Source organism: Bufo bufo, chromosome 1 (assembly GCF_905171765.1).
Source record: "Bufo bufo chromosome 1, aBufBuf1.1, whole genome shotgun sequence".
Taxonomy (NCBI): domain Eukaryota; kingdom Metazoa; phylum Chordata; class Amphibia; order Anura; family Bufonidae; genus Bufo; species Bufo bufo.
Window position 1 is genome coordinate 44,931,911 of NC_053389.1, and position 18,343 is coordinate 44,950,253.

The following is an 18,343-nucleotide window of genomic DNA, read 5'->3' on the forward strand; positions in this document are numbered from 1 at the left end:
CCTTTGACCTTTGAGTCCACGGAACATTATCCTAAAGGTCTTGGGGTTCATCTAGCTGTTTTTGTGGCAAATGTTAGACACATATTTCTGTTCTTTTGTGGTTATCAGTGTCTTGCACCAATTTTGCCCAGCGTCTTTCTTATTGTGGAATCATGTACACCGACCTTAAAGGGGATGTCCTATTATGACAACTTATCTCCCACTACAGCGCTGCACCCATTAAAGTCAGGGCAAGCAGCGCTCTATTGATGAACTCCCTCCACTTTAAGGTTGACAGTGCATTGTGGTTCAGAGCTACACCAGGCAGGGTTGAGGGGTGTCAGACCCCCACCGATCAACTAGTAATGGCCTATTCTGAGGATAGGCCATCTCTAAATCAAGGTTGGACAACCACTTTGTGTAGATTCACACGACCGTTTGTAATCCGTTCCGTTTTGCGGATCCGCAAATAACGGATCCGCATGTCCGCAAAAAACGGAAGAGTGGCTTCCGTGTGTCATCCGCCAAAAACGGTCCGCAAAAAATGGATGAGTATAAAAAAAGGAGGAGAGAATAAATTATGTTATTAAAACGGTCGTGTGAATGTGCACAAATTAAGTGATGTTTAGATTCATCATGCCTGGGTGTGGCTGTGATTCTGATTCATTGGTTGATTCAGCCTCTATGGTAGTGGGGGGGGCCTGCTCTTATTACCTCCTGCCTCGGGCGGTAGAATTTCTATTCACTATAGTAAGTACAGAAGTATTACATTGTATAGTACAAGCAATCGGAGGCTCAGGTCCCTAAAACAGCTAAATAAAGTTTAAAAAAATATATATATATATATATATACACTGCTCAAAAAAATAAAGGGAACACAAAAATAACACATCCTAGATCTGAGTTAATTAAATATTCTTCTGAAATACTTTGTTCTTTACATAGTTGAATTTGCTGACAACAAAATCACACAAAAATAAAAGAATGGAAATCAAATTTTTCAACCCATGGAGGTCTGGATTTGGAGTCACACTCAAAATTAAAGTGGAAAAACACACTACAGGCTGATCCAACTTTGATGTAATGTCCTTAAAACAAGTCAAAATGAGGCTCAGTAGTGTGTGTGGCCTCCACGTGCCTGTATGACCTCCCTACAACGCCTGTGCATGCTCCTGATGAGGTGGCGGACGGTCTCCTGAGGGATCTCCTCCCAGACCTGGACTAAAGCATCTGCCAACTCCTGGACAGTCTGTGGTGCAACGTGACGTTGGTGGATAGAGCGAGACATGATGTCCCAGATGTGCTCAATTGGATTCAGGTCTGGGGAACAGGCGGGCCAGTCCATAGCATCAATGCCTTCGTCTTGCAGGAACTGCTGACACACTGCAGCCACATGAGGTCTAGCATTGTCTTGCATTAGGAGGAACCCAGGGCCAACCGCACCAGCATATGGTCTCACAAGGGGTCTGAGGATCTCATCTCGGTACCTAATGGCAGTCAGGCTACCTCTGGCGAGCACATGGAGGGCTGTGCGGCCCTCCAAAGAAATGCCACCCCACACCATTATTGACCCAATGCCAAACCGGTCATGCTGGAGGATGTTGCAGGCAGCAGAACGTTCTCCACGGCGTCTCCAGACTCTGTCACGTCTGTCACATGTGCTCAGTGTGAACCTGCTTTCATCTGTGAAGAGCACAGGGCGCCAGTGGTGAATTTCCAATCTTGGTGTTCTCTGGCAAATGCCAAACGTCCTGCACGGTGTTGGGCTGTAAGCACAACCCCCACCTGTGGACGTCGGGCCCTCATATCACCCTCATGGAGTCTGTTTCTGACCGTTTGAGCAGACACATGCACATTTGTGGCCTGCTGGAGGTCATTTTGCAGAGCTCTGGCAGTGCTCCTCCTGTTCCTCCTTGCACAAAGGCGGAGGTAGCGGTCCTGCTGCTGGGTTGTTGCCCTCCTACGGCCTCCTCCACATCTCCTGATGTACTGGCCTGTCTCCTGGTAGCGCCTCCATGCTCTGGACACTACGCTGACAGACACAGCAAACCTTCTTGCCATAGCTCGCATTGATGTGCCATCCTGGATAAGCTGCACTATCTGAGCCACTTGTGTGGGTTGTAGACTCCGTCTCATGCTACCACTAGAGTGAAAGCACCGCCAGCATTCAAAAGTGACCAAAACATCAGCCAGGAAGCATAGGAACTGAGAAGTGGAATGTGGTCACCACCTGCAGAACCACTCCTTTATTGGGGGTGTCTTGCTAATTGCCTATAATTTCCACCTGTTGTCTATCCCATTTGCACAACAGCATGTGAAATTGATTGTCACTCAGTGTTGCTTCCTAAGTGGACAGTTTGATTTCACAGAAGTGTGATTGACTTGGAGTTACATTGTGTTGTTTAAGTGTTCCCTTTATTTTTTTGAGCAGTGTATATCTATATATATATATATATTTATTAGGATAAAAAGATAAATATTATTGGTATTGATACATCCAAAAAATGTCTGAATGTTCACCTCAGACCCCCCCCACCACAGAAATAAAAAAAAAAAAAAAAAACTGAATAAAAAAATGATCAAGAGTCTAATGTATCCAAAATGGGATCAAAGCAAAAAATAAAATTTTTAAATAAAAAAAAGTTTGAACTTTTTTAAAAGTAGTAAAGCTTAACTCAAACTATATAAATGTGATATCGCCGTAATCGTACTGACCCAGAAAATAAGGTCATGACGTCATTTGTATAGCACCAAGAACGTTGTACAAACTAAACCATAAAAATAAAGGAGGATTTTTCTTTCTTTTCTACCCCACAAATTTTTTGGTGTGACTTTTTGAAGATTGAAGGCGTGGGGGGAGGGGGGGGGGGGTTAAACTCCCTAATCTCAAGGTGACGTGTCCACAGTCTTGTCACTGAGCCGAGAGAAGTGGGGGCATGTACTTCACTGGGGTTGAGGGGTCCGCTGTGATATGAATTATTAGAGATTTTTGAGAACCTTTGTGATGTAAGATCTGCCCGTCCTTCACTGGTAACGTGTCCTCGTGTAGTATACGAATATACACGGTATAATAGTGATAATGAAATGCACATGATGGGGGATGTAGTACTGTGTGGTTGTCTCAGAACGCATCGCTCAGAATAAGCAGTATCACACATGATAGGATTAGATACAGCAGCTCAGCAGACAGTATCACACATGATGGGATTAGATACACAGCTCAGCAGACAGTATCACACATGATAGGATTAGATACAGCAGCTCAGCAGACAGTATCACACATGATAGGATTAGATACAGCAGCTCAGCAGACAGTATCGCACAGGATAGGATTAGATACAGCAGCTCAGCAGACAGTATCACACATGATAGGATTAGATACAGCAGCTCAGCAGACTGTATCACACATGATTAGATTACATACAGCAGCTCAGCAGACAGTATCACACATGATAGGATTAGATACAGCAGCTAAGCAGACAGTATCACACATGATAGGATTAGATACAGCAGCTCAGCAGACAGTATCACACATGATTAGATTACATAAAGCAGCTCAGCAGACAGTATCACACATGATAGGATTAGATACAGCAGCTAAGCAGACAGTATCACACATGATAGGATTAGATACAGCAGCTCAGCAGACAGTATCACACATGATAGGATTAGATACAGCAGCTCAGCAGACAGTATCACACATGATAGGATTAGATACAGCAGCTCAGCAGACAGTATCACACATGATAGGATTAGATACAGCAGCTCAGCAGACAGTATCACACAGGATAGGATTAGATACAGCAGCTCAGCAGACAGTATCACACATGATAGGATTAGCTACAGCAGCTCAGCAGATAGTATCCCACATACTAGGATTAGATACAGCAGCTCAGCAGACAGTATCACACATACTAGGATTAGATACAGCAGCTCAGCAGACAGTATCACACATGCTAGGATTAGATACAGCAGCTCAGCAGACAGTATCCCACATACTAGGATTAGATACAGCAGCTCAGCAGACAGTATCACACATGCTAGGATTACATACAGCAGCTCAGCAGACAGTATCCCACATGATAGGATTAGATACACAGCTCAGCAGACAGTATCCCACATACTAGGATTAGATACAGCAGCTCAGCAGACAGTATCACACATGATAGGATTAGATACAGCAGCTCAGCAGACAGTATCACACATGATAGGATTAGATACAGCAGCTCAGCAGACAGTATCCCACATGATAGGATTAGATACACAGCTCAGCAGACAGTATCCCACATACTAGGATTAGATACAGCAGCTCAGCAGACAGTATCACACATGATAGGATTAGATACAGCAGCTCAGCAGACAGTATCACACATGATAGGATTAGATACAGCAGCTCAGCAGACAGTATCACACAGGATAGGATTAGATACACAGCTCAGAAGACAGTATCACACAGGATAGGATTGGATACACAGCTCAGAAGACAGTATCACACAGGTTAGGATTAGATACAGCAGCTCAGCAGACAGTATCGCACATGATAGGATTAGATACAGCAGCTCAGCAGACAGTATCACAAAGGATAGGATTAGATACACAGCTCAGAAGACAGTATCACACATGATAGGATTAGATACAGCAGCTCAGCAGACAGTATCACAAAGGATAGGATTAGATACACAGCTCAGAAGACAGTATCGCACATGATAGGATTAGATACAGCAGTTCAGCAGACAGTATCGCACATGATAGGATTAGATACAGCAGTTCAGCAGACAGTATCGCACATGATAGGATTAGATACAGCAGCTCAGCAGACAGTATCGCACATAATAGGATTAGATACAGCAGCTCAGCAGACAGTATCACACATAATAGGATTAGATACACGGCTCAGTAGACAGTATCACACATGATGGGATTAGATACACGGCTCAGTAGACAGTATCACACATGACAGGATTAGATACATTGCTCAGCAGACAGTATCACACATGATAGGATTAGATACAGCAGCTCAGTGGACAGTATCGCACATTATAGGATTAGATACACAGCTCAGCAGAGAGTGTCACATAGGATTAGATACAGCAGCTCAGCAGAGAGTGTCACATAGGATTAGATACAGCAGCCCACGGTGTATCGCGTATGATTGACCTAAATACACAGGTCTAGCAGGAAACGTCTCCCGTCTTCCCCCCTCATAAAGGCTTTACACCGCGTTTACAACAGAGTTGATATTTCTTTATTGTTTTATAACGTTATTACATTGTGCATCTCGCCAAGATGTGCGGCCGCGGCCGGAGGACGGCTCTGGAAGACGCTTCTTAGTTGCTGATGATTTTCTGTGAACACACAATCACACAGTTAGATACATTGTAACCGCGGACTGTATCACGTAGCAGAATACACTGCAGGCACCAACATGGCGGATGTCCTACAGGACAGGACTGTAGACATGCAGCAATACCCAAACCTAAGTCTGTAGTCTAGCGGACACTCACGTTGTTGATCCAGTCATTGTAGGCGGACACACGGGTGAAGACGGTGGGCTTCTTCTCATAGTTGCAGCTGACTCCGGAGCCGAAGCTGACAACGCCATGGACTTCCCAGGCTCCACCGGCAGCCTGACAGTTCAGAGGACCGCCAGAGTCTCCCTGTGAATGACGCATTCAGGGATTATAATCCGTGCTGGATACAATGTAGAAACCCTAAATGCACCAAGTTGCTGCGCCATTTTTTAGACAGATTTTGGGTGCAGAAACATAAGTAAATCTGGGTCTAATGTGTTAAATTAATTAATATCTAATAAGCAGGTTCAACCACTGCTTGGCCATTTAGTAAAAGTTATAGGCATTATAAGATTCATTACAGCAGATATTATGGTTCAGAGCTGAAGTCAAAATTCTGCTGGTTGTTATTGGAAAGAGTCAGCAGAGTAAGCTTTGTGCAGACACTGAACAAGAGGAGCTGCTGGGAGATTTCAGCTATGAAGCCTGAAGAATAGTGAGTGCATCTCCTGCAGTATAATACAGGATGTAACTCAGGATCAGTACAGGATAAGTAATGTATGTACACAGTGACTGCACCAGCAGAATAGTGAGTGCAGCTCTGGAGTATAATACAGGATGTAGCTCAGGATCAGTACAGGATAAGTGATGTAATGTAGACAGTGACTGCACCAGCAGAATAGTGAGTGCAGCTCTGGAGTATAATACAGGATGTAGCTCAGGATCAGTACAGGATAAGTAATGTATGTACGTATTGACTCTACCAGCAGAATAGTGAGTGCAGCTCTGGAGTATAATACAGGATGTAACTCAGGATCAGTACAGGATAAGTAATGTAATGTATGTACACAGTGACTGCACCAGCAGAATAGTGAGTGCAGCTCTGGAGTATAATACAGGATGTAACTCAGGATCAGTACAGGATAAGTAATGTAATATATATACACAATGACTCCACCAGCAGAATAGTGATTGCAGCTCTGGAGTATAATACAGGATGTAACTCAGGATCAGTACAGGATAAGTAATGTAATGTATGTACACAGTGACTCCACCAGCAGAATAATGAGTGCAGCTCTGGAGTATAATACAGGATGTAACTCAGGATCAATACAGGATAAGTAATGTAATGTATGTACACAGTGACTGCACCAGCAGAATAGTGAGTGCAGCTCTGGAGTATAATACAGGATATAACTCAGGATCAGTACAGGATAAGTAATGTAATGTATGTACACAGTGACTGCACCAGCAGAATAGTGAGTGCAGCTCTGGAGTATAATACAGGATATAACTCAGGATCAGTACAGGATAAGTAATGTATGTACACAGTGACTCCCCTAGCAGAATAGTGAGTGCAGCTCTGGAGTATAATACAGGATATAACCCAGGATCAGTACAGGATAAGTAATGTATGTACACAGTGACTGCACCAGCAGAATAGTGAGTGCAGCTCTGGAGTATAATACAGGATGTAACTCAGGATCAGTACAGGATAAGTAATGTAATGTATGTACACAGTGACTCCACCAGCAGAATAGTGAGTGCAGCTCTGGAGTATAAAGGATGTAACAAGAAAAGTAAAGTAATGTAATGGATCTTTTCTTACATTGCATCCAGACACGATTCCGTCACCTCCGGCGCAGACCATAGTGGTTCTCACTTGGAAGCCCCACCAGTCAGACTTGCTGCAGGTAGCATAATCGACCACGGGCAGAAGAGCCTGCTGGAGATTGTCAGCAATGGGTCCATTAGCTAAGGAATGAAGGAGCAGGAAATGCATTATGGATAGTAAGTACATACTGTACATTATAACACAAAGATACATACGCGCTACGAGTCACCGTGCGCCTAGTGACTCTAAATATCACTGATGCAATCATTACTTACTGTACAGACGTCCCCATCCGGTGACATAGCAGGGGAAGTCCTGTGCCAGGAGGGCGCCGCTAGCTGGCAGACAGGCGGGCTGCACGCTGTGGCTCAGCTGCACAGGCTCAGACAGCTTGATCAGAGCGATGTCATTACTGAGGCGAGAGGTGGATCATTAGTGCAACTCGAAATCTTTGTCAGGTGGGGCCCTGAACACCATGGGGCCCCGGCTGCCGGTTCTCGCCGGAGTCTAATGTACTTACAGAATGAAAAAGGAGTTCCAGTTCTCGTGCACAATGATCTTCTCGGGAGAGATGGCGGCAGATCCTTCCTCCTCATCCTTCAGGTTGTGCTTTCCGACCACGACTCTGTAGACGCGTCCGGAGCTGGGTGACGGGGAGATGTTATTATTAGTCCGGTTATTATAGGGTTAAGTGTCATTGGCTCCACCCGCGACATGGTTTTTAACCCCTTTGTGACCACCAATACGCCTTTTAATGGCGGTCACTTAGGGGCCTTAGGCTGGGCCGCTGCCTTTCTACAGCGGCTGAGTCTAAGGGCTCATGCACATAGCCGTTGCCGCTTTTGCGGTCTGTAAAAAACGGATAGTGACCGTGGTACGTTCTGCATTTTGCGGATCAGAACGACCTGCCCTCTGTAGAAAAGTCCTATCTTTGTCCGTAAAACGAACAAGAACAGACATACGGACACACTGTGCGCTGTCCTCTCCTTTGCAGCCCCATTGAAATTAATGGGTCCGCATCCGAACTGTAAAAAAAAGCAGATCGGATGCGGGCAAAAACTACGCTTGCGTGCATGAGCCCTAAGCATTGCATGGGTCTCCCCTAACCCTGCCTGCTGTGTATTCTAGAAGGCCGCACCTCCCTGGCGCACCCTGCTGGTGGATGTCAGTACAACACTGACAGAACAATACATTGCATTTCATAAGCAATTGCAATGTATTATAAAAACGATCAAAAGATCCCCTTGCGGGATTAGTAAATAGTTAAAAAAGTAATTAAAAAAAAGTTTTATAAAATAGAAAAAGTTTCGTTGGAAAAAACATCTGAAACAAAATCCACTATACATATTTGCTATCGCTGCGTCTGTACTGACTCACGCTACAGAATTATGTAATTTATCCCGTACGATGAACGCCATAGAAAAAAAAAAAGTGTCAAAATTACTGGGTTTTGCTTATTTGCCACAAAAAAAAAAGAAATAAAAAGCAATCAAAAAGTGTCACATACCCCAAAATGAAACCAATGAAAAGTGCAAATCGTCCTGCAAAAATCAAGCTCCGTAGAATAAAAAATATATATGGGTCTTGGGATGTGGTGATGCAAAAACATATTTTTATTTTTAAAAAAAGGTTTTTATTGTGCTAAAGTAGCAAAATGTAAAAAAAAATTCAAATAAAAAAAATATGGGGGTCACTTATTAAGACCCTTAATAAAGACCCCGCGCTGGATCACCTAACCGTTGCGCCGCAATCTGTGCCTGAAATATAGACGTATTTCAGGTTAATAAATGGCCCCCTATATGTGTGTGGTATGGCTGTAACCGTACTGACGAGGAGAATATTGTCATTGTGTTATTTCTGCAGAAAAAAGAATGCCGCAAAATTTATCAGGTAAAAACTCAATGGCGGTGTTGCTGTTTTTTTCCTCATCCCAATTTGTGTACCCCAAAACGGCGACATTAAAAACTACAACTTGTCCCGCAAAAAACAAGCTGTATCGACAGAAAAAATAAAATGTGTTCACTAAGGACCATAACAATCTGATCACTAAGGGGTTTAAAGGCTAGCCATGATAACTACCCCCTCTAGGAGAGGCGGGCTGTTTATGGCAGCCTGTATTCTGCAAACGGAGCTCTAACAGAGGCGACATGAGGCAACACATTATGATCATTGCAGGCAATTGCTTGCAGTGCAATTCCCCAATGGAAATCAGCCTTGTGGTTACTTGCATTATCAGTACGAGGGTGGTACCTGATACAGTGAGCGGCAGTCAGCACCCAGTTGTCAGCGATCAGAGTACCTCCGCATGTGTGTCCCCAAGCTCCGCTGGTTCCTTGGTACTGCAGGGAAATCTACAGGAAGGAGAAAAAAACCAATACCATATCATGGAGTTTTCAGCTATAGGCATTGAATATCTCACGTCTGGCCCTATGCTCCATACCTGCCATGGCCAACTGTTTGCCCGCGCGTCGATGCCACCCACCACTCTGGACAGGATGGGCTGCACGGCTGGAACGCCGCAGCTGTAGGCTGCAACAAGCAAGACAGGTCAATCAGAAAGAGCCCGTCCTCCGAAAATACCAATCCTGGGAAAGCTGGGTGAACCTATAGGACTCTTCTGAGGGTTAGCACCCAACTTTTCTAGTGTCCTGCATGGCAAACCCACCTCGTCATTTGGCAGCACACCCCTGCTTTTGCATTGCTGCGTTGGAAAGCTGGGTGACAACTCATGTAAAGGTTGTCACCCAGGTTTACCAAAAAACGGTCAATTTTTTATTAGTGAGGACAACTTCATTTACAGGGGGCGTTTCTTCTATTTTTGGGGTTAATCCTCCCGCTTTCAGCAACAAACTATGCGACACAAGGTGGGAGTGAAGTGGCGGACCGCCACGGGACATCCTCATATAACGGCGGCAACCATGAAGTCGCCCTTTTTGGATCTTAACTGTCCCCTTGACCCTGCAGAAAAAAACGTATCAACCAAGGAATTACCGTAAGCCAGGCAGAGAGCGAGAACCACGAGCTTCATCATTGTGATGTACGAGATCCTCCCCGGACCCCAGACACCGTTTATATGCAGAGCGGCTTTGACTTTCTGCCATAATGACCATCGGCAGGGAGATAGGTGCAGCCAATCAGACCCGTCCAGATTGCTCTAGGACATTGGCAGCCGTCTTCTCGTAGAAGTCATTACTCATGGAGGAGATAAGGACCTATTTAACTTGTGAACCGACAGATGTGCAGAGGCTGCCATGTTCACAGGATGGAAATAGGGTCCCATACTGGTGGATTATCTTAAAGAGAACCTGTCAGCAAGAAATGCGGCGCCATCTATAGGCAGCGTGTCATAGAGCAGGAGGAGCTGAGAAGATATACAGGGATAGCCGTCAGTCACCTCCCCTGTGTACAACTGAGCTCAGAAAGAGCAGAGACTTAAAGGGGTTATGTCATGATTGATGTTAAAAATAAAAACCAGGCATCGTATAGCACATGGCAATCCCTTCCTAGCAAAGCTAGAACCAGCCGTGTACCTCACATGGACCCAGAGATCTCCGCATTCATTGCTCCAATAGCTTTGCTAGATTGTCTTCAGCCTGACAGCTCAGGGAGCGTGTCCTTTCTGCTGCAGCTCTCTCTCCGATACTGCCCCAGCTTCTAACAGAACCTACGGTATGGCTGGTGGCAGTTGAAGATTTGAACTGAGCGTGTGCGACCAGCTCAGGGAGACGGACAAAAAAATAAGAAAAAGAACCAATAGCAGGTGGAGCCACATAGATACATTCTATTGAATAGTGGAGTGGCTATGCTAAATGTTTAAAGGGGTTATCTGAGAGTATAAAAAGCCCCCAATATGCCGGGCCCCTCACAGTGAATATACCTACCCCGGTCTGCTCCGCTGCTGCTTCTCCCCGTGTGCAGGTGAAAACATCCAGTGTCGCGGGGAAGGGGGGGGGGGGGAGCCAATGGAAGGCGGGGATGAGCCTCCCTAGCATTGTGGTGCAGAGACCAGGAAAGTATATTCAGTGTGGGGGGCCCGGCGTATTGGGGTGCTTTTTATACTCTCGGATAACCCCTTTAATAACATGCAATCACTAAAGTATTCAGATCCAAGTGGTGGTTTGAAAAATGTAGAATATGTTTCATGACAAATCCCCTTTAAAGGTCTGACTGCACCGCAACATGTGTCAGGCGACTTTTTGTCTCCGATTCCCGCGCGGCCGCCGCTGCATTGCCCCGTCGCGCGGATCAAAACATCCAGCGGCGGGGGGCAGCCAATAGCAGGCTGCGATGGGGACGAGCCTCCGATGCTAGGGAGGCTCGTCCCCGTTGCGGCCTGCTGCCCCCCCCCATCGTCAAATGTTTTGATCCACACAACGGGGAGATACAATGGCGGCCATGCAGGGATCAGAAGGGACACAGGTGCCAGGGAGTGAGGTAAGTATAACATATATGAGGGGCCCAGGCATTAGGGGGACCATCATAGGGGTTGGATAACCCCTTTAAGATATAAAAGTTTGTATAGTATTAGTATAGTATCAAAAGAAGTAATCCCGTTACTGTTGGTCAAAATATGTTCCTGGAAAAGGTGCATCAATCTAACGATCCTGGTTGGTTTTTCAATGAGGGAAAGGTGAAGGGAAAATTAAAAGGAAGAATGAAAGCCCCAGTGAAGGCGCCAAACAAGATCACGTCACTGAAACTGGCGGATCACCTAGTGGTATACATGTCTGATACCGCAATGTAAGTTGGAAACAATCTTGAATAGACTGTTTGATCTGGCGCGGCAACAAATCAATAAAACTTTCCCAGCGTGTAAAAAATATTTTTTCACGAGTTTCCTTTTTACAAGACGCCTCCACCCAGTCCATCTCCATTACCAATGAGATTTTCCCTAAGGGTCTGTCCAGGTGTGGAGAATGGTCTCAACTCCTGCGGCTGCTATCAGGCATAATAATTTCCAACTACCCGGGGTAAATCTCGTAGTGGTTGGATAAATATCGCGCCGATGTTAGATGGGTGGTGGTGAATGCATGGATTTTACACCAAAAATATTGTATCACTGGGCATAGCCACAAACAGTGAAATCCATCCGCCCCCACATCGGAAGCAGCTATCACTATCAAACACGCCCATACGTTGACTCCAAAGGTGGACAACTGCGGGATATCTTTGAGCCGATAAGATATGGCCCACTCGCCCTGAGAGGGGCATGTAAGAATTTGTGATAACTAAGGGTGTGTCCCCTAAGAGTGGTCTCCACTCCCAACTTCATCTCCGTTTTGTTGGTGGGGTTGTGGAGGAAAAGGACCTGTATACCATATGGGTGCTGGCCATTAATAAAGCCATTGTGGATCCAGGTTTCAGCGTTAATTTCAGAATTGTTTAAAAGAGATATGGGCCTATAAGACAGTGGGAGAGAAACATCCGGGTTTTGGAAGCAGGATCATTCTTGAATCCAAAAACGAATCTACCGCAGCATGTTGTGTATATAGAGTTATACAGCCGAGTTAGTATGGGAACAGTCTTACGAGTGATTCATTTAGAACAAACATTACTAAACCCGTCAGGGGGGCGAGGAAGAAATCGCGGTTTGCACCTCCATTTCCTTAATAACCGCATCTTACGCTGCTCTTTGCTCATCTGTGAGGGTTGAAATGGAAGGAAATCGAGAAAAGAGTGTATCTTATCCAAATCTGTATCTTATCCAGCCCTATAGAGATCCTCATAATTGGAAAAAATGTAGAGTGGCTCAGTTGCCCATAGCAACCAATCAGATTCCACCTTTCATTTTTGACAGCTTCTTTGGAAAATGAAAGGTGGAATCTGATTGGTTGCTATGGGCAACTAAGCCTGTTCTCCTTTACACCAGTTTGATAAATCACCCCAAATGTATATTACTAATTCTCCCTGCACTAGTGGTAAGGGTGGCGGAATAAGGGTCGTAAAGGGTGTGGATATGCGTGTAATTAGTACAATTTTGCACCAGGCGTGTAAAAAGGCGGCCCGGCCGGTTGGCTTCCCTGTGAAATCTATTTTGGTTTAACCGAGCCAACCAGACCGCCTGACCCTGAACAAACGATTCCAACAACTGCTTTTGCAACGGGCGCCTGCCCCTGGGGCCCTCTATATAATGCGACCCAGGTGTAGGCCTTGCCGAGTGGTATAGTGTGGCCTAAAATGTCCCTTTACGTGTGTCACGGTGCTTCTACCTGGATATGGCTGGACTCCAGGCTTTGGCTCCGAAGCAATAAATAGAGGGAATAATTGAGGGATTTGAAAGAAAGATTGAGTCCCGACCTTGTATGTAGTTGAACAGCAGCTTTACTTTGCATAAACGTTCATCAGAAATAATCTTCAAGCTTTGTCTTGGTCCCAGCAGGCTTTAGCATAAAACTGGCAGGCAAACTCATCTCTGCTACATCTGTTTCTCTCTGGCTCTGCTGTACTGACAGGCTGACTGTATGACTTTGCTTCTTCTTGTATGCTGCACTTCTCTTTCTGGTCTGTCTTTCGATTAGGCCAGGTAACTTTCCTCCTGGCTCCTGAGGCTCTAAGCTTTGGCCACCATGACCAGCAGAGCTGAGGGTGCTCTGGCTGGCTTGGGCACGTCCAGCAGAGACATGCCCTGCACCCTTCCCCTAGCAGGGGGTAAGCTAGACTAACTCTCACTGGTCCCCACCCTTCCTGCAGGAAGTGGGACTCACCCACTCCTCTCCAGAGGGGGGTTAGAATGGAATGGAAAGTTCCAATTTTACCTAAGTACACCTTTGCTGTATTTGCTGCCACCTGCTGGTAAACCAGGCACATTACATGTTAACATAACAGTTGCAAACAAATTAGGAATGCACATTATGGAGGACCTGGAATAGATGCATAAGATGACATTATATTAGTCCATTAGAGATAGTAGCCGGGTGCAGTAGTGGTAGCACCACTCTGGGGCGTTACACTTTGTTTCCTCATATATTGGTTTGGTAGAGGGAGAGTAAGCATAGCGACCTTGGGACTCGAGAAGGTGTCTGTGTACAGCAGAACAGTTTTCAGTCACTTTTTTGCACTTCAATCGCATGTAATTATTGATATGTCCTCAGAGGACTGCTTTGGAAGTCGCCCACAATAAGGACAAATTGTCCAGGTGCCGCAGGCAGGGGTGCACCACCAACGAGGCCAGGTGAGGCGATCGCCTCTGGCAGTACCAGGTAGGGGCAAGAGGGCGGCAGCGGAAGGGCCATGGGCAATGAGCGCTTTTATTGTGGCAAAGGGGTTAGGTTAAGAAATTGGCATGGGGAGGGAGGCGCCATTTCAGTTTTCGTCTCAGGCAGCAGAAAGGCTAGGTGTACCCCTGGGTGCAGGTTATCACCAATGAAATTGGGCCAATGTAGTTTGAGGTAATGGCAATGGGGAGCCAATGAAGGGATTGGCAGAGGGAACCACACAGGACAAATGAGGGGAGAAGTGGAATAACCAGACAGAAAAGAGTGGAGGATAGACTGGAGGAGTGAGAGGGTGCCAGATTGTTGGCCAGACAGGAGGAGGATGCAGTAGTGCAGACGGGAGATGACAAGGGCATGCACTACATTTTAGCATTTAAGGGTGAGGAAGGAGCGAATACAAGAGATGCTCTTGAGTTGAAAGTGGTAGGTGGAGGTTAGGGTTTGGGTTTAAAGGACCGGGCAGAATCAAATGTTACCCCCAGCCAGCGGATCCGCGAGACTGGAGAAAGCATGGTGCTATTAACTATAATGGATAGGTCTGGTAGGGGAGCTGAGTGACATTGAGGAAAGATGATGAATTCAGTTTTCTCCATGTTGAGTTTTAAGAAGCGGGAGGAGAAGAATGAAGATTTAGCTGAAAGACACACCAGGATTCTGGATAGCAGGGAAGTGACATCTGGGCGGGTGTCACCGCCAGTTCTGTGAGTAGGTCTGACAGACTTCCTTCTCTACCTCTTGCATGATGTTCTTTATTTTGGTTTCACTTTCTCATCTCCTTTCCTTCTCCCAGGTGTCACCTATTTAGACTAATCCTCTTCCTTTATATTCCCTCCCATACTGCCTCACTTTGCGGTTTATACTACTTCCTGGATGAAGTGTTCACTGCTGGAGGCTTCTGCTGCTGCTTGTTCAGATAAGTCCTTTCATGTATTGTGTTTCCTTGCTGGCTTGATTCTAGGTGACCCTGACTCCCTCCGTATGACGTGCAGGGAGCCGGTGGCCGTGTCCCCTCACTATTATAGGGTTTTCAGGTGTCACACAGTCTTAGGTACGTGGGCATACAATCGTCTACCTTTGAGACCCTTGATTGTGTTTAGCAGTCAGGGAGCGCTCTTAGGATTTTATAGGGGTCACCTATATGGTCCTTAGTTTGGGATCAAGCTAGTCGGACGTTTATTCATAACTTCCAGCTATCTGCAACACCATCCGTGACAGACGGAGAGGTAGATTTGATTATCGTAAGCATAGAGGTGGTATTTAAAGGTTTGACACTCAATGACCTGTCCCAGGCCAAATGTATAAATTGAGAAAAGTAGGGGACACAGGACAGAGCCTTGAGGAACACCAACTTAGAGGGGGCGTTATGATGAGGTGGTGTATGAATGGGGAACGCTATAAGTTCTGTTGGTGAGGTAAGAGGAGATCCAAAAGGGGCCAGGTCTCTGATGCCGAGGGAAAAGAGGGTTTGTAACAGGAGAGAGTGGTCGACTGTAACAAAGGCAGAGGACAGGTCAAGAAGGGGAAGAGAGTGACAACGTTTAGCTTTGGCACCAAGGAGATCATTGGTGACTTTGGTTAGAGAGCAGTTTCAGTGGAGTGATTGGGTCTGAAGCCAGATTGTAGAGGATCAAAGAGTATTTTGGATGAGAGGTGGGAAGACAGTTCGAGATGGATATGTTTTTCTAGGAGTTTTGATGCAAATGGGAGTAGTGAGATGGGGCAATAGCTGGATAACGAGGATGGGTCTAGGGAGGGCTTCTTGAGTATTGGCGTGATGGTTGCATGTTTAAAAGAGGGAGGGAAGATGCCAGTGGTTAGTGATAGGTTAAAGAGGTGGGTTAGGGCTGGGATAACTATAGTGGTGAGGTTAGGGATGAGGGGAGATAGGATTGGGTCAAGGGCACAGGTGTTGAGTAGAGTTGAGCGGACACCTGGATGTTCGGGTTCGGCCGAACTTGAAAAAAAAGTTTCAGAAGTCAATGGAGACCCGAACTTTTGGGCACTAAAATGGCTCTAAAATAGTCCTGGAAAGGGCTAGAGGGCTGCAAAAGGCATCAAAATGTGCTTAAGAGCATGGCAACTGTTCTGCAAACAAATGTGGATAGGGAAATGACTTAAAATAACATAAAATACTGAAAAATTAAAAATAACAATCTGGATCTAGGAGTAGGAGGTTGAGGAGGCGGTGGATGGGTGGATGTGGCGGTGTAGGTTGACGTGGCGGTGTAGGTGGAAGCGGCGATGAAGGAGAAATAGGTAGCCAACACTGATTTGTGTTATTTCTAATTTTTTTATTGGGGTATCCCCCAAAATATTGGGACATATAACAAAAAAAAAAAAAAAAAAAAGAATAAGTGCACTTGAGTACAAGAATGGATGGTTGAGGCTGGTATAAATGTCTATTCTGCACAAGGTACGGACAAGTCCTCTGGGATCCATGCCTGGTTCATTTTAATAAACGTAAGCTTGTCCACATTGGCTGCGGCCTGTGATAATGCTCTCTGCCGTGCTAAACACACGTTCACACTATACACTGGCTGCAGGGCAGGTCAGCACCTCCAAGGCTGACAAAGCTTTTCCACATTTGGGCCATGCTAACCCTGCCTTCTCAGGTGCTGGCGGTGCCCCAGCTGCGTTGGCGACCTCTTCCTCCTCCTCTGCCTTCACCTTGTGCTTCCACTGTGCCCCCGCTGTCAGGTGGGAATGCCATCATCAGCGTGCGCTTGTAGTCACGCATCTTCCGATCGGCAACAGATGTTTTCACTAAATTTAGTTCCCTGTCAGCAATGCAGAGCAGGGGTTCATTCACGGCAAAAGGGGGTTCATGTCACCCAGCAATACAACAGAGGATTTGGAGAGATTTAGGCCCCAGTCACCCAGGCACAGCAGGGGTTCATTCACGGCAAAAGGGGGTTCATGTCACCCAGCAATACAACAGAGGATTTTGAGAGATTTAGGCCCCTGTCACCCAGGCACAGCAGGGGTTTGTATACGCCAAAAATGGTAAAATGTCACCCGACAATTGAAAAAAAGAATTTTTTCAATTTAGGGCACTAAAATTGGCACTTTTTTAAATTAAAATGGCTCTAAAATAGTCCTTGAAAAGGCTAGAGGGATGTAAAAGGCAGTAAAATGTGCTTAAGAGCATGGCAACTGCTCTGCAAACAAATGTGGATAGGGAAATAACTTAAAATGAAATAAATAACAAAAAATTACAAATTATTAACCTGCAACTCAGAGAAGGAGGTGGATATGGAGTCGGAGGTTGAGGAGGCGGTGAATGTGGTGTTGTAGGCGGAGGCAGCAATGGAGGAGAAGGAGGTAGCCAACAATGTTTTTTTTTATTTTCTATTGGGGTAGGTAGCCCCCAAAATATTGGGACAAATAAAAAAAAAAAAAGAAAACAAAGAATCATTGCACTTGACTTGAGTACAAGAATGTATGTTTGATGGTGGTATAAATGTCTATTCTGCACAAGGTACAGACAAGTCCTGTGGGATTCAGGCCTGGTTCATTTTAATGAACGTGAGCTTGTCCACGTTGGCTGTGGACAGGCGGCTGCGTCTGTCTGTAATGACGCCTCCTGCCGGGCTAAATACACGTTCAGAGAGTACACTGGCTGCAGGGCAGGCCAGCACCTCCAAGGCATACAGGGCAAGCTCTGGCCATGTGGACAATTTGAAGACCCAGAGGTTGAATGGGGCAGAACCATCAGTCAGTACGTGTAGTCGTGTGCACAGGTACTGTTCCACCATGTTGTTCAAATGCTGCCTCCTGCTAACACGCTCCATATCAGCAGTTGGGGCTGGTTGTTGTGGCGAGGTGACAAAGCTTTTCCACATGTCGGCCATGCTAACCCTGCCTTCTGAGGTGCTGGCGCTGACACAGCTGCGTTGGCGACCTCTTCCTCCTCCCCTGCCTTCGCCTTGTGCTTCCACTGGTCCCCCAGCGTCAGTTGGGAATGCTCTCAGGAGCGCGTCTACCAACGTGCGCTTGTACTCGCGCATCTTCCGATCACACTCCAG

General features: G+C 45.9%; 1 protein-coding gene across 1 annotated transcript; it reads right to left on the bottom strand.

Annotated features, from left to right (window-relative positions):
* Positions 1-5,201: 5,201 nt before the first annotated feature.
* Positions 5,202-10,135, bottom strand: LOC120986271 (chymotrypsin-C-like). Its single transcript, XM_040414791.1, has 8 exons — positions 10,096-10,135; positions 9,545-9,633; positions 9,355-9,455; positions 7,625-7,747; positions 7,380-7,516; positions 7,099-7,244; positions 5,484-5,636; positions 5,202-5,324 (listed from the first exon to the last, which is right to left on the bottom strand). Exons 1-8 carry the CDS (start codon positions 10,133-10,135, stop codon positions 5,307-5,309), a joined length of 807 nt encoding a protein of 268 aa, XP_040270725.1. The 3' UTR covers positions 5,202-5,306.
* Between the last annotated feature and the right edge of the window lie 8,208 nt (positions 10,136-18,343).

Coding starts and splice junctions, on each gene's coding strand:
- LOC120986271 (XM_040414791.1), bottom strand. CDS start 10,135: ATGATGAAGCTCGTGGTTCTCGCTCTCTGCCTGGCTTACG. Junction 9,456..9,544: donor CAAACAGTTGGCCATGGCAG/GTATGGAGCATA, acceptor TCCTTCCTGTAG/ATTTCCCTGCAGTACCAAGG. Junction 7,517..7,624: donor TGGAACTCCTTTTTCATTCT/GTAAGTACATTA, acceptor CTCTCGCCTCAG/TAATGACATCGCTCTGATCA.